Source organism: Eptatretus burgeri, chromosome 5 (assembly GCF_056783735.1).
Source record: "Eptatretus burgeri isolate ZD-2024b chromosome 5, Ebu_testis_v1, whole genome shotgun sequence".
In the NCBI taxonomy this organism is placed as follows: Eukaryota; Metazoa; Chordata; class Myxini; order Myxiniformes; family Myxinidae; genus Eptatretus; species Eptatretus burgeri.
Window position 1 is genome coordinate 100,780,953 of NC_140965.1, and position 16,337 is coordinate 100,797,289.

Here is a 16,337-nt window from a genome sequence, read left to right on the forward strand (position 1 = left end):
GTTGGCGCAGTGGTTAGGGCAGCGGCTTGGGATCCAAGAGGTCCTGAGTTCAAGCCCCGTTGGGCCACTGAATTAATACACCAGGGGGTTGACTCAGCCTGTCATCCTTCCGAGGTCGGCGAAATGAGTACCAGTATACTGGGCCGGTGTATACCCCGGTTAAAAGAGGTGTACCATACCCCTGTGTCGTAAGACGTGACCAGGGTTGCGTCAGGAAGGGCGTCCGGTGTAAAACATGTGCCAAATCACTATGTGAATCATAATGGATGATCCGCTGTGGCGACCCCTAACGGGAGCAGCCGAAAGAAGAAGAAGAAGATATATATATATATATATATATATATATATATATATATATATATATATATATATATATATATATATATATATATATATATATATATATATATATATATATATATATATATATATATATATTGAAACATGTGAAGTGCGACGAGCACTCGGATCCCCATTGGACAACACAGTCCACACCAAAGTGCTCGTCACACTCCACATGTTTCGATCTTCCCGCCGATCACATCATGTGCCTTCTGGTTGAATGGTTTGCATTAGCAGGAACAATTGTCTGGGTGGCAGACGGACGGTTGCTCTGTGTGGATTATGTGGTTTTACCGTGTGAGACATAATCTGCGGCGATGCTTACCATAAGTCAGGAGGTGCATCTGATTATGTGTATATATATATATATATATATATATATATATATATATATATATATATATATATATATATATATATATATACATATACATATGTTTGGCCATAATTTATTTGTCTCCATGTAGTGGATCACACCCGGAACGATATTGAACTGGAAACAATGGCCGATCACAAAACGGCACAAGATAGAAGACAAATTTTCCAGATGTCACCATTCCTCATCGCTCAGAGAGGAATACCAGATCACGTCTTATTTGGATGGAAAGTGACAAAAATGAAAAAAAAAATATTTTCATCAAATGTTCGACTTTATTGTTCAACCAATATCACTTTTTTGTATAAACCAGAAATGATTTCAAAAATAAAACTGATATGACAATTATTACATGCATTTGTCCATGTGCGGTGTACGATACCTACTCAGCAGCATACTTCGGAAACCGGATTTGAATCCTGAATAAACCTCAGTTGTCCCTTCTTCAAGTCACATTATTTTCTAAGGATTCCATCAATGTCACCCTTAAATATCTCTGAGTCACAATAGATGTAAGGACAAAGGCAGTTGGTATGAAAAACAGTCCCGAGACTATAAATTAACATCAGTGAAGGTTAGATGGTTCTAATATGATCAAGTGAAAATTTTAAAGTGCAATGAGTGCTTATATTCCACTGAAGGCTGCCTTGCTGGAAAACATATTTTATGATCATTGATTCAAAACGAGCCCTTCAAGTTGGAATCATCTCTCGGTAAAGAGGTTCAGCAGTTGGTTGTTGGTGATGTTGTATTTTTAAAGTCCATTTGTGTAGCATAGCAGTGAATGACATGAAGGCAGACATCTCCATCTACTTCTTGATCTGAAAAGTAGTTTCTCAATTTCAGGTTCTGAAGGATGTCATATTGTGAACATACTAATTATGTTAATAATCACATCAATATTTCTAGCTTTGCCACATGCCTTGACATTGTATTCCAAAAAAGAAATATTTTTATTAAAGGTTCACAAGTCAGTGGGCAAAACATTTTGTAAAAACCTCATGAAATTGGATTACAGTCTAATGGAAAACACAAAACTACCAATTCAGAATAACAGACATTGCAAATAATAAAATATTCAATAGCACTGTAAATAGTAATTGAGGTAAAAAAAAAATAATATTTGTTCAACAATCCTTTAACTGAAGGATTTCATTGGTATCCAATCAAAAAAACTTATTTCTTGCCTTTGGATTAATGGAAACAAAACCAACAAACAAAACCCTGTGTGTGTCAGTGTGTCTCCTCCATAACTTCTAAACTATGAAACCTCGCAGCCTGAAACTTTGCAAGCATACTAAGAAAACTCCAAGGAAGTTCAAGAGTGAGAATTGGGTGTTTGGGTTAATTAAAACACCCCTTTTGAAGATAATTTTGGGGGTGCTCATCGCAAAAAAACCCAAAATAAGCCTGACCAAGATGGAAAAAAAGAGGAAGGCGGGTGGTGGCGGTGGCGATAGCAAAAAGAATGATATGTTATGTTCACAAAAAGAAGAAAAACAAACATATCAGAACAGCTGTACACACAACAACACAACAGAGTTTTTAAAGTAATCTGCTGGCACATTTACAAAAACTTTGATAGCCCAGTTACAGAAAATTTGTGAGAACATGAACCAAAAGCAATCACTGAAAACATGAAAGTGCTGCTCACATACGATCCAATGATCCCATCCAAGGTAAACATAGAAAACAAAGCATTGCGACCAGATATCTTACTGAGGTACAAAAAGGAAAGAAGGCATTGCTAATTAAGGTGTTAGTACTAGTGATTTTGGACTAAACGATGCAGAAATCAAGAAAATGAGCAAACACCAAGACCTCAAGAATGAAGTGAAAAGATCCTGGAAGCTGAAGAATGCCAAGTTGTACCAGTGATAATTGGAGCTATAGGAATGATGACGAAGAACCTCACAGAGATACAAAAAACCATCCCTGGGAATATTATGACAAACAAACTACAGTTGGAAGCTGTCCGGAGCTCAGTGACAATCCTGAAGAGAGCCCTCGGCACAAAATTTTGAGAATAGAAAACTTCATAGCTTGGCGCATGAATCATGACCCCTTACCAAAATCAAGGTGAATACTTTAAGCCTGCCTTGAGAGGACTCCATTCTACATTCTGAAACCCCATATGTAGATACACACACACACAAACACACAGAGACACACACACACAGGCACACACACTCACACACACATGCGCGCACACACACATGCACGCACACACACACGCGCGCGTGCACACACACACACACACACAGGCACACACACTCACACACACATGCGCGCACACACACATGCACGCACACACACACGCGCGCGTGCACACACACACACACACACACACACACACACACACACACACACACACACACAGATACTGTGAGACCTCGTATGTCTCTGTTTAACCTCCTGATGAAACCCACCCAGTTGTAGAGATAGCAGGCAACAACAGCAACTTGCACGCACGTACGTACACACACACACACACACACACACACACACACACACACACACACACACACACACACACACACACACACACACACACACACACACACACAGAAACCTGGGGCAGGCACATTTATAACCCATGCCATCTTCCTGGAAAAGGTCTGCCTGCATGCGTACATGCTCTTACATATAGCGACCTTTGCACCCCACCAGTCGGCTCACTCTGAATCTGATTCGTACATGCTAGTCCCCTCAACAGAAGGGGAAGGGTGTAGTAGCAGGGGGAGTGGTTGGAGAGAGATAGAGGGAGGGAAGAGAAAAGGGGGGGGAGAAGGGAGGGGTCGGAGAGAGAGGGAGGGGTCAGGGTTGGAATCAGGGAGAGGGGTGGGAGAGAAAGAGAGGGGTGGGATAGGGGTGAGAGAGGGGAGGGGTGAGAGAGGGTAGGGGGGAAAGAGGGAGAGGGGTGAGGGATTCTGGCAGATTTGATGCCCAGTTCATCGTCCATCCAAGAGATAGTACACACGTTGATGAATTACCCTGCCTGTGAAACACCGGGATGACAGTTTATAGCTGGGTCTGGGTTTGAATCCAGGCTACACAGAGTGAGCATGCGTACCTCTCGGCTCTCCTGCCGTGGTGTGGTGATTCATTATTTCATAACTGAAAACATTTTTTACTCATTGTGATTAAATAATTTATTTTGCCTTCCTACCTCCGGTATAAAATTGTGGTGTCACCATTGAAACTTGAAGAATGTGCACCAAGAGGGTTCACCGAGCAATCAACGAAATGGTTGAAGAAACTTTTCAAAATGACACGTTTAATTTTTATTTGTATTTATATATGCCGAAGTGACGAGTTGTATAATGTTGTTGTTCGTCTGCTCCCGTTAGGAGTCGCCACAGCGGATCATCCGTTATGATCCGCATACTGATTTGGCATAGGTTTTACGCCGGATCCCCTTCCTGACGCAACCCTGGTCGCCTCTTACGACACAGGGATAAGGATTGGGTTTTGCCATGATTCCAGGCTGCCCTACACCCTCTCATAGCGCGGCCCAGTGCAGAGTACCCATCCTTAAGCGATCCTCCAACCCAAGTCTCAGAGTAGCCGGATTACAGGCGCACTCCACGACACCTGGTTGATGAGTTGTATCATGGAAGAATAAAAAGGGGAAACAAGTGACCCCTGAACTTTGTTCAAGCCAAATGATATACAGTATTCAGTGATAGTGCGAATAGTGTAGAGCACTCTCCAAGTGAATTAATCACTCCAACAAAACGGTAGATAAACAGCTCGCTTGGCACATGATGAGCAATCACCGAACTTTCATAATAAACATACACCTCCCAGAGACGCCGGAAATGTCAAATATGTCCGAATTGAACAAATTAACACTTATTTTTAGGTGTCGAAACTGCTTCAAAGTTCGATTCTGGAGCATACATTTTGTAAGTCTGCTTAGTTTAAGACATTCTCACGATTATCGCATGTGCGGAAATGAAATAAAGCCACAAATGCTGATGTCTCCGGGTGTTTATAAACATTGAAATGTGCCCAGTGATTTGTAGCGATGATGAAAAGGCATTCAATAATTTGAGTGAGGAAAGTTAAAAAAAAATACTTTATCAAACTTGTGGACGGATTCAGCCGAAACTTGGTGGACATGGGTGTATGACGAGGAAGAATTGATTCAATTTTGGTGAAGATCCGGATCTGAGAATGTTTTTAATGATTCTCTCCCATTAAGAGATAGGGCGAAACCAATATCTATCTATATAATATGTATGTATATATAAGATATCGCTTTTAAAATTTTAAAAAGTGATTCTCACCATTGAGAGATCGAGCCAAAAACGATATATAGCATGATATTTAAAAAAATAATGGGCCCGATATGTTCTACTGGTTCAGGCATTGCATGTTGGAGGTATGCACTCTACGGAGTGCCATTCTTGTTCGTTTTTGTCCTCTCTGTGAACGAAGTGACGAGCCAGGTCGAGTAAGGATGTATGTGAAATTTGATGTTTGCATTCCATATGCAACTTTTAAAACCTCCCTGCAGCCTGCGGTGTTTCGAGAGATACAGTGACGTCAGCCACGCCGCATAATGGCATCGTGTCAGCAACTGTGCTGCGAGAGTGGTACAGCGTTTTGTCGATGTGGGTGTGGTTATGGGAGAGGTGATGAAAGGGGCTGACCATGGGGGTAGGAAGCACTTGGAGAGAGAAGCCAGAGAGTTGAACTAGTCTGTTGTGGATGACAATGGCACACTGGAGTTGGAGCTGTGAACCAGGGCCTATACACTCTGTTCTCTTGTGCTTGGCAGCCCTTCCAGCTCTCATCCTTCTACAAGCTCTCTCCTTCTCTCTTACTGGGTTGTTCTCTTGGGCTCAGTTTTCTTCACTCCTGTGTGGCCCACCTTCTCCCTGGCTGCCCTACAAGTTTTCACTGTCCTGTTCTCGACAGTCTTCGCCCACTAGACTCTTCAACCCTCCTCTGGGTGCCACGACTACTCGTTGGACCATGCTGTTCACCGGTCCATGCCCTGTGATTGAGACCTTCTCGTGGTGGAGCCAATTCGATCCCTGGTGCTGGTCTCCATTGAAAAGTCCTTGCATGGGTTTCCAAATGTCCATAAATGGCTGCATGCTCGTGGCACCATTGATTTTATTCCTTGTATTAAATTGCTTTCCTTCTACCATATAACAAGTGTGATTTATTTCTGTATTTGCCTGTATTTGTATTCGTCTATCTTTTGTCAAGGGATTCTCCATATTCCTCATCCTGTGCCTTCTTTAAAATAAAACCTGTTATTCTGAAAAAACACTTCTTGTGTGATGATTCCTCATTGCAAATGTCATACATGACAAACTGTTTGGCTTTGGTAAATCTCGGGGGTGGGGGGGTGGGTGAGCGTTCACTTTCCGACACCGGTAGAATTAGCATTTCTGACGGGGGCGCACAAGGGACCATTCAGCTCGGGTCCCTCATGCGATTCAACCTATTCTCAGGAGTTAATTAATTCCTTTGGAGAGGCGACAATACTTTGGAGAGAAAAGGCTGAAATATTTAAAGTTATTTGAGGTCGATGTAAAATTCACATCAAGTCATTTCGTCCAAAGCAACAGGAATCTGCAGTGTTAAAAAAATAAATAATCAATTTTAAATGAAATTCAAGAGTTCATAGAACATCCTACCCCACACAGTCTTGAGAAAGAGGACATGGGAATAGTTTTTATCTCTTGCTTTGTGTTTCCAAGCATGATCTACGTTTGCTTTTTTGTGTACCTTGCAGAACAGGCGTGATGGGAACTACACAGCGCTATGTTCAGCCACATTTGTCAGTGATGGCTTGAATGCCAATTCGCATAGTTTTTTTCATTATTACTCTGCACTCAGGGCATGAATATTTTTTTCCCAAATCCTGCTAAATGGAAGGTTTTTGAAAGTAGCAAAAAGACGATTTATGTTATTTCGTGTTCTAGTATATAATTCAATTGAAACAAAATAAAGATTGTAAAGGTCGTATAAAAACAAGCTTGAATGAGCTGAGATCCTCATGCTCTTAATGATGACGTCATAAAAACGAATATGACATCATTGTGATGTATCAGGTTTGCGATAAATTATCTGTGCTAATGCCCTGTTCGATTCCCGCAAACAAAATTCAAACAGCTTGAGTAGTTTCGGAGATAATTTTTTTAGGCGATTTCCATTAGCGGAGATATTTGACGTCATAACTTTTTTTCTTCGAGGAATTTTCAAAATCGGAGATGGTTACTGTCTGCGCAGGATATTTTTACATATATATGCATACTTGCAAAGTTTCAGGAAGTTTCGATGAAAACTGGTAGGCTGTGAAACAAACTAGTTTCGGAGATAATGGTATAGGCGATTTCCATTAGTGGTGATATTCTGACGTTAACTTTTTTCTAGAAGTAATTTCCAAAATCGGAGATGGTTACTGCCTGCATGTGGGCTTTCTGCATATGCATGGCAAGTTTCACGAAGATCCGATGAAAACTCTGGGTTGTGAAACAAAAAATGTCAAAAAATAGGAATGACGTCATAGAAATTGATATGACGTCATAGTGATGTGTCATATGTGTGGTAATTCATCTCTGCTAATGCCCTGTTCAATTCCCCGAAACAGAATTCAAAAAGCTTGCCTAGTTTCGGAGATAATTTTTTAGGCGATTTCCATTAGCGGAGATATTTTGACGTCATAACTTTTTTTCTCGGAGGAATTTTCAAAATTGGAGATGGTTACTGTCTGTGCAGGATATTTTTACATATATACGTCAAGTTTCAGGAAGTTTCGATGAAAACTGTAGGCTGTGAAACAAATGAAACAAAAAACAAAAAATGTCAAAAAATTGGAATGACGTCATAAAAATGATATGACGTCATAGTGATGTATCATATGTGCGGTAATTCATCTCTGCTAATGCCCTGTTCGATTCCCGCAAACAGAATTCAAAAAGCTTGCCCAGTTTAAAACCATTTTAAGGCGATTTCCATTAGTGGAGATATTTTGATGTCATAACTTTTTTTCTCGAAGGAATTTTCAAAATCGGAGATGGTTACTGTCTGCGCAGGTTAGTTTTCCATATATACGCCAAGTTTCAGGAACTTTCGAGGAAAACTGTAGGCTGTGAAACAAAAAAGTCCACAAGAACAACAACGTGAGTAAGACTTAGAGATCCTCCACGAGGATCTAAAAAATGAATTCCGGAAGTTTACTGCCATTGATGCAGTGTCTATTATACCACCTTATTTGCCACGTTACATTAGTTCTCCGTGCATGTTGTTTGTGTTCTTTATGACGTCCTCAAAAACAGTAAGTTTCCTGTTTGGAATGATTTTCAATTTTGTTTGATTGCCGGACAGGCAGACAATAAAAAATAAACCAATGTCACCCTCAGGTGACCCGTATCTTGCCAAAAGGTGACCACGTGTGACTTCTTCAAGGTCACACTGAGGTGAACAGAGCTGCTATCCACCAGGAGCGACTCCTTGAGGAATATCTGCCTACTAGAGATTCCGATGAGAATTGTTCTACAGAGTCACCATGAAAAATATGCGTTTGCCTCATAACATCACCAAATGATATCATAATGTCTCAAGCTTGACATATCTAGAAAGCACTCTTCGAGGTGTTCAATTTGAGGTACTACACAATATGGTTCCTAAAACTTGAAAATTTGACCTTGGGGTCAAACATGTTTGACCTCAGGTGCTAACCATGAAGGTCAAGGCCAATCGCCACCAAAAACTAATCAGCTGAGCGCCAGACCATATACTACATTCCCATAAAGTTTGGAGACGATTCGATTAAAATTACTCAAAAAATAAGGGTTTCGTCGACTCCCTTGATTTTCGACAAAGTGACCTTGACCTTTGACCTTGACCTTCAAAATTGTATGCGCTGAAAGGGACCTCTATAGGCCTCTGATATGCGAAGTTACAAAAATTTCCAATAATAACTGTGCTCTGCAGAGTGATTTATACGTGATTACAGACAAAAAAAACAAACAAACAAACAAAAAAAAAACATATGAAGGTCAAGGCCAATCGCCACCAAAAATTAATCAGCTGAGCGCCAGACCATGAACTATATTCCCATGAAGTTTGAAGACGATCCGATCAAAATTACTCAAAAAATAAGGGTTTCGTCGACTCTCCTGATTTGCGACAAAGTGACCTTGACCTTTGACCTTGACCTTCAAAATTTTGTGCGCTGAAAGGGACCTCTATAGGCCTCTAATATGCGAAGTTACAAAAATTTCCAATGAAAACTGTGCTCTGCAGAATTTTTTATACGTGATTACAGACAAACAAACAAACAAACAAACAACAAAAAAAAGCATACAAGCTGACTGACATATATTGCAAAACTTCGTTTTGGCAAGATAATGATCTCACTCCTCTCTGCGCTTGTACAATCTGGACAAATCCAGAGCCAAAGTACTGGTAAACTGCACGTCGTTTTCTGATTCATGTTTTGATTCGTGTTCAAAAATATAACATTCGATTGAAATCAAATTGTTCATCAATCATAAACCGACGTTTGTAAACAGACAGACAGATTGACAGAAGTGAACCAATTGCTCAACCCCGCTTTTTGCTTTGCATGTGCAGGGTAATTACCAATGAATTGTACAACACAGGTCACTATGTCTGGTGCACCATAACAATGTAATTAAAAGGCTCTTTCAATAATTGCTTTAGGTGACTTTACCAAATAGTATAAACAGGTGGCCAAGTTATTAATGCAGGGCATGTATAAATTTTCCATTGTAACTTTATGTGACAATTTCAAAAGTAATACTAGCAGAGAGGCCACATATGACCGAACTCGAGACATACCTGCAGGAGCAGATGATTCCGACTATGACCAGGACCAACAATAAGCCAACAGCAAGTGTTGTAAGTGTTGTGATGAGGGTAGTCCGTGCCTGCTCATGTCCTACTGGTGGTTCCAGCTCATTATGGTGGCAACGCTCACCGACATAACCTGACACACATCTGCAATCACATAAGACACAATTTATTATTCACGACATGTAATAAACCCAGAGTTTGCCAACAATATTTAATGGCTCAATTAGCCCGAGATAACTCTTTCAGTAATTAAAACTGCAGTCTAAGCTAATGAAATAACGAGGTAGCATAGCAATGTGTATCAATTAAATGTGAGCTTTGGACTATTTTCAAATGTAATAACAGGCAGACAACTTTATAAACACAAATCCCCAATAGTATGAGGGCGAGTCAATAAATTACACCACTTTTCATTAAGCAACACACTTGATATGTACTGTATGCCTGTCTCCATGGAGTCATGTAGGTTGGCACCCCTGCATTTTGTGCTTATTGGGCGATAATCTGCAGTTGCAGATTGGCAACTCTGAATCATGTGACCGCTATGTCGGCTCCATTGGAAAATTAAACGTATGGGGAACAACAAGCACTTATCCAATTTATATGGGCAGAAGGCATTTGTCAAACTGAAATTTACAGACGAATGAGGTATGGACCGTCATGCCCAAACCTAATAAATGTGTATAAGTGGGGGGGGGGGGGAAGCTTGGAGAAGTCAGACAAAGTGTACAAGATGGACAACGTTCTAAGAGGCAGCCAAAGTGCACCTGTTTGGCCCCCTGAAGGTGGTATATGGTTGTTAAGAAGGCAGTTCGAGTGTGGTTACACATTAATCATAAATATTTTGACAGCGCAGGCCTCAGAAAGATGACATCGAGATATCACAAATGCATCTCACTCCTCAGGGATTACTCGATACTAAAAAAAGTGACCAGCAGTACATATCTCTGTCGGCTCAATAAATAGCTGCAGAGAGCAAGTTGCTTTAATTTATTGACAACTTCATACAACCATCCGAAATTAAAATCCTCAATTGCTTAAAAGTTGCTAAAAAACACTTGTACGACACATAAAAAGGAAATATAAGGAACTTTAATGCAGGAGGAGGCCATTTGTCCCATCAAGCTTGGGCAACACAGACATCACAATAATCCAATCTATCATTTTCTAGAACTGCGGAGAACAGAGAAAAAGGCTGAATGGCTAAATTCTGAGTTTGCTTCTAAATCTTGTGTCCCAAACCCATCGCTTTCTATATCCACCTTACTCGTCGCACCGAGCTGTTTCTGGACTCTGTGTCCTTTCTCTTGACAAGGTGGAGAGTTTGATATCAAACCTCGACTTTGATTCTGGAACCAGACCAGAGGGCATCAGCCCACGTGTCTTAAAAACCTATACGGCTCTTGCTCACCCTCTCATCTGCCAAAGTAATCTGAAATTGTCAAGCAGTCATCTGCCATCTGCTTGAAAATCAGCAAACATTACCGCTCTGCATAAAAAGGTAGAAAAACATATCCCTATAACTACAGACCAATCAGCCTTCTCCCAATCATCAGCAAGGTTTTGGAATCCATCATCGCTTCAGACATTAAATCCTTCCTCTTCTCCAATGGTTTGATTATCCAATCATCAATTTGGATTCAGATCAGGTCACTCTACTCTGGACATGCTGCTTCTGCTTTCCCAACAATGGATGGAGATTAAATCAGAGCCATCTCCCTCGACATATCGCGAGCTTTTGATATGGTCTGGCATCCCACACTGCTCGCCAAATGCTCTTCTTATGGTATCCAAGGCAATCTCCACTCATGGCAGGCGGACTGCCTCTCCTGTAACAGTCAACACGTGGCTCTTAATGGAATCTTCTCATCTCCTCTTCCTGTCCAGGCTGGAGTTCCTCAAGGCAGCGTTCTGGGCCCTGTTCTTTTTTCTGGTTTTCATCAATAATCTCCCTGACTCTCTGGAAAATCCTCTTTATCTCTTTGCTGAAGACTCCACCCTCTGCTGTACCATCTCGCATCCCTCAGATTCGCAGGCAGCAGCCTCTTCATTCTCTACAGACCTGGAAAAAATCACAAGCTGGTCAAACATTTGGAACATGTCTTTCAATTCTGACAATTCTGACAAATCTCACACTCTCACTATGTTTCTCCAAAAGGATCATCTGGATACCCCCCCACCCCCACCCCCCCATCTACTTTCTCAACAACCCTCTTGAAGCAGTCCCATCACTCAAGCTTTTGTGCCTCACTATCTGCCATGATCTGTCCTGGGAAAGTCACATTTCCAACCTGGCCTGCAAAGCCAATCACTGATGGGCATCCTCTGTCATGCAAATTACTTCCTTGGCACACCTGAGCTCCTGTCCTCATACAAAGCCTTCTTCTGTCGCCTGATGGAGTACCGCTGTCCACTCTGGGGCTGGTGCTCCTGCCTCATACCTATCTCGGCTTCACACTGTGGAAACCAAGGCTTTTAGGATCATTGGTATCTCCTGCGATGAAGCTGACTGAGTCTTTGGGTCTCCCACCCTTTCATCGCAGGCAGGTTGGTGGTCTTTCTGTCTTCTACTGTCTCCTCCCTGGCCTTACCCCCCCTGCTCAGATTGTGCTCTGCCCCCCCCTATATTTCTGCAAGGCATTCAAGGTTCACAAGCAACCCTCTTCTGGTGAAACTGCTAAAATCAAGAATTTCTGCTCAACTTCACTCTTTCATTCCTCTGTTTTTTTCCGACGTCTGCAACAAACTCCCACACTCTCTTCAATCCCCTCTTCCCTCCAGGTCTTCAAAACAGCTGTTCACCACCGCATCATATCTTCCCCCATCCAAAACCATGATATTTTCTACCCCCGTTAATCCACCCCAAACCTACCTCCTTCAATTTCCCTGCTTTCCTTCCTGAAAGTCCCTGGAGGGACCATCTTCGTTACCCCATCCCTCTCCCTTCCACAGATCTCCTAATGTCTGTTCCCTACTGTTTTGTGCTTCCCTCTCCCACCGCTTTTGTCTACTCCCAGGTTTCATGGTTCATATACATGAATGTATGTATATATATATATATATATATATATATATATATATATATATATATATATATATATATATATATATATATATATATATATATGTTGTGGTGTGTGTGTGTGTGTGCGTGTGTGTGTGTGTGTGTGTGTGTGTGTGTGTGTGTGTGTGTGTGTGTGTGTGTGTGTGTGTGTGTGTGTGTGTGTGTGTGTGTGTGTGTGTGTGTAGTGTCTGTCACATGTTGTGTTGTGTTTTGTTGTCACTGAACTTCTCCCTCAAACTTTTGGGAAATTGTTCCAAACTTCCGGGGCGAGACCAAGCTCTCCCATGTGTATGTCCTTCGGGTACATTTTTTTTTAAAATAATTTTTTTAATTTTTTGAAAAAAAGAATTTTTTTTTTAACTTAAATCTTCAACTTCAATTGCTTTTTAAAATGTAATTATTCACGAATATTGAAATTAAATTTTCAAAATAAATGTTTGAATTCTGCTTGGTGTAAATCATAACATGGCAACTCATGTACTTATCCTCAGTTAAAACAAGCCTGTCTCGAAGCCTGGTGTTGGCTTAGTGGTTAGGGTGGTTGGCCTGTGATCATAGGGTCCTAAGTTGAAGCCCTGTTGGCTGATGGACTGCTGAATTAACACCAGGTGGGGTTGACTCCACTTGTTATCCTTCTAAGGTTGGTAAAATGAGTAGCAGTGCACTGGTATTGGGGCACAGCATCAGTGGCATAGTTGTGCCCCAACAAAATGAGAGCTACCTGACAGCCAATATGCCATCCACAAGAAGAAGAAGACCGTCTCTATCGTCATGTGTCGTGAGGTGTTTTGAATTGCACAGCAGGAGTTGTTTTGAATTACGGGGAGGTGAGGTGTTCGTAAAAACATGGTGGTTTCATGGTCATGAGGTTTTAATAATGTGGTGGTGAGGTGTTTTCAATCACGTGGTGGTGTTTGACCCAATGTAGCAATGTGTGGTTAGGAGAGCATAGCAAGACAATCCACATGAGTGTATATATATATGTGTGTGTGTGTGTGTGTGTGTGTGTGTGTGTGTGTGTGTGTGTGTGTGTGTGTGTGTGTGTGTGTGTGTGTGTGTGTGTGTGTGTGTGTGTGTGTGTGTGTGTGTGTGTGTATAAATATATATATATATATATATATATATATATATATATATATATATATATATATATATATATATATGTGGACATCTCCGGAATTAGGAAGCAAATTAATTTTTCGAACAATATCGTGAGATCATCAACGTCAACAACCTGAACACAAACGAGAGAGCCATCTTTACATTCTTATCCAAAACTGGACAAGTTCCGGGATGCAGCACCCCCTGCTGGTATTGCATCAGAACTGCATTTGTTTCGTAAATGTTCGCACGTGCACACAGGTGTGTTGATCTTACCTGCACATAGGTTTGCTGATATATTGCACCCACTGGCACTGCCCGCCATTCAGACAGAAATGGCGCAGAGCCTCGGGACATTCGACCAGGTGACCATCAGCTTTGTGTGTACAATTGGTGCATCCGATTTCATTGTCCTGTTCTTCACTGGAATCAGGCCTCAGGATTTCTTCGCTCCGCACATTATTACAGCAATTGGTGGGTTTTGGGCTTGTAAGGGTTCTGGTTTCTTCCTCTTGTGTTGATGCGCTGGATGACCGGTCGCTTGTGAAGATCGTCAATTCTTCAAAACACACACAATTAGAAAAAAAACCCCCAAAAACATACATTTAACTTTGGAGCTATCTGTAAGATACATACAGTATTTGACTGGGATCAAATTATTACTTCAATCTGTTGGTTGCATCATTATCGATGTTTGGCTTTTCTGCTGATGAAGTGCTTCTCTTGATCAAGGCAGGAGTTTAGAAAGTGACCAGGGTATCGGTACACAATGGCATCCCATATGAATGTTACTATGAAATATTTTAACCTTTACCAGCAACTGCTCGTAGAAGAGACCGTGCAGGATGACAAGTTAGAATTGGACCAGTAATTCAACGCAGTCTAAACACCATGAAGACAATACAGTCGTATGATCCTGCCGACTATCCTGTCGTCTTATTCTTCTTTTGTTGGCAACACATGTCTGCTGTTGACATCATTTTCTGAGGGTGCAGCTGTGCCACTGTTGCATTGCCAGATGTATACTCGAGCAGGAATTTGTAATTTGTACAGGATGCCGGTGATAACTCGCCGACCATATTTCCCGGTGTATAAACCGCAGCCGTATATTAACCGCTCTCTTGTTTTTCACCCTCAAAGGAAATGAGCATATTGATCATTTTATTTTCTGATCTAGATCTAAATACGTTTGTACATTAACTTTGTGCAGAACAAAGTGACGGAGGTATCAACTCGCTGACTGCAATGTCCGCTTCATTGTGTCTAATAGTCTTATTCTCATTTTCAAGAAGTTGAAGAGAGAGAGGAGAGGATACCAAGAAGTTTTTATTTTTCTTTCTTGTTTTTTAGTATTATTAAGAGGATTTTTTTTTGTTACGAGAAAAAGGAAGAAAAGGGATTCATACCGGTATGAAGCATATTTCTTGCAGATTTGTGGCCCTGAAAAGGGCCGTTTGGGTTTAGAAGATGTTGTCTTATCAGCCATGCCATCGGATACATGTTTGGAGGTGTGTGTGCGGTGTCGAACCGACAGTTGATGGCGCGCCATGAACCTGTAGGCCCACGACGGGCTGGCGGTGAAGTCCCCAATGTCATTCTTCTTGGCTAAGCTCCCGCCTTCAGCCTAAGAGAAAATGTTGAGATGGCGTAACCCTCTGCTCTCTTCTCCCAGACCCTAGTGACGAGACGCTCCTCGAGCTGCGGCCACTTCGCTGACTTTCCGCTCGGCGCCTTCTTCTTCCTTGGCATCTTCTCTATCCTTGCTTTGCTTGTTCTCCAACGCCGGATGACAGACTCGTCCATGCCAAATCACCTCCCATATTCCTCTGCAGACCAACTCTTCTGCAGACCGGCAGACGGAGAGTTTGAATGATGTGGTGAATGGGTGCCTTGACATCTTGATAGATAGAATGCACAATACGTGGCGTAATTTGATGACACAGGCCGAGGCACTCACGAAGCACAAAGCGGCCCTTATTGAGGGTCATGTGACCCTGTTGGCGGATGCATGGAAGTTTGTGCGCAAGCATATTTGACGTGGGTGCTCCATTATTAGACTCCAGCTATTGTGAATAATTCTTCTTTTGATGTGAGACGAGGTATTGTTTTTCTCCTTTTGTGTTTAATGGAGTTTTCAGAGCCGCGAGGCTCTATATACATCACGCACCTAAACTCCGGGTGTCCGCGGGTGTCTTCAGACATTTCCGGATGTTTCGGAGCGTGAATTTATTTAATTTCTGCACACGGTTAATAAAACGCTGTACAAACTCTTAACCTGAACAGATTCTCAAAATTTAAACAGCGGAATTGAACTTAGAAGCAGTTCCGACTGCTAAAAAAAAAGACTTCATTTGGAATGTAATTGAAATTCAGCATTGATCGTTTTAAAAATAGATTTTTCTCTACGCCTGTATATTAACCGCATCCCCAACTTTTACCTTTTTGCGGATAAAAAATTGCAGTTTATACACCCGAAAATATGATACTCTTAACAAAGGACATCGTGGGATCTTTATTGTCCACTAACTAATGCTCACAGACGGGACGCCCAGTTTAACATCCATCTGAGGGGCAGCACACACACCAGTGCCTTGTGCTGCAAGCGAAACA

The 16,337-nt window shown here is 41.6% G+C and overlaps 1 protein-coding gene across 2 annotated transcripts in view; it reads right to left on the reverse strand.

Moving 5' to 3' along the window:
• Positions 1-1,461: 1,461 nt before the first annotated feature.
• LOC147027058 (pro-epidermal growth factor-like) overlaps positions 1,462-16,337 on the reverse strand; it is a 75,040-nt gene continuing 60,164 nt past the window's right edge. For both annotated transcript variants that reach the window (XM_085883193.1, XM_085883192.1), the window contains 3 exons: positions 14,004-14,286; positions 9,548-9,706; positions 1,462-1,539 (listed from right to left, as the gene is read on the reverse strand). In XM_085883193.1, coding sequence (XP_085739319.1) covers positions 1,473-1,539; positions 9,548-9,706; positions 14,004-14,286 — 509 coding nt within the window. In that variant the 3' untranslated portion in view covers positions 1,462-1,472. The remainder of the gene's footprint in view (positions 1,540-9,547; positions 9,707-14,003; positions 14,287-16,337) is intronic.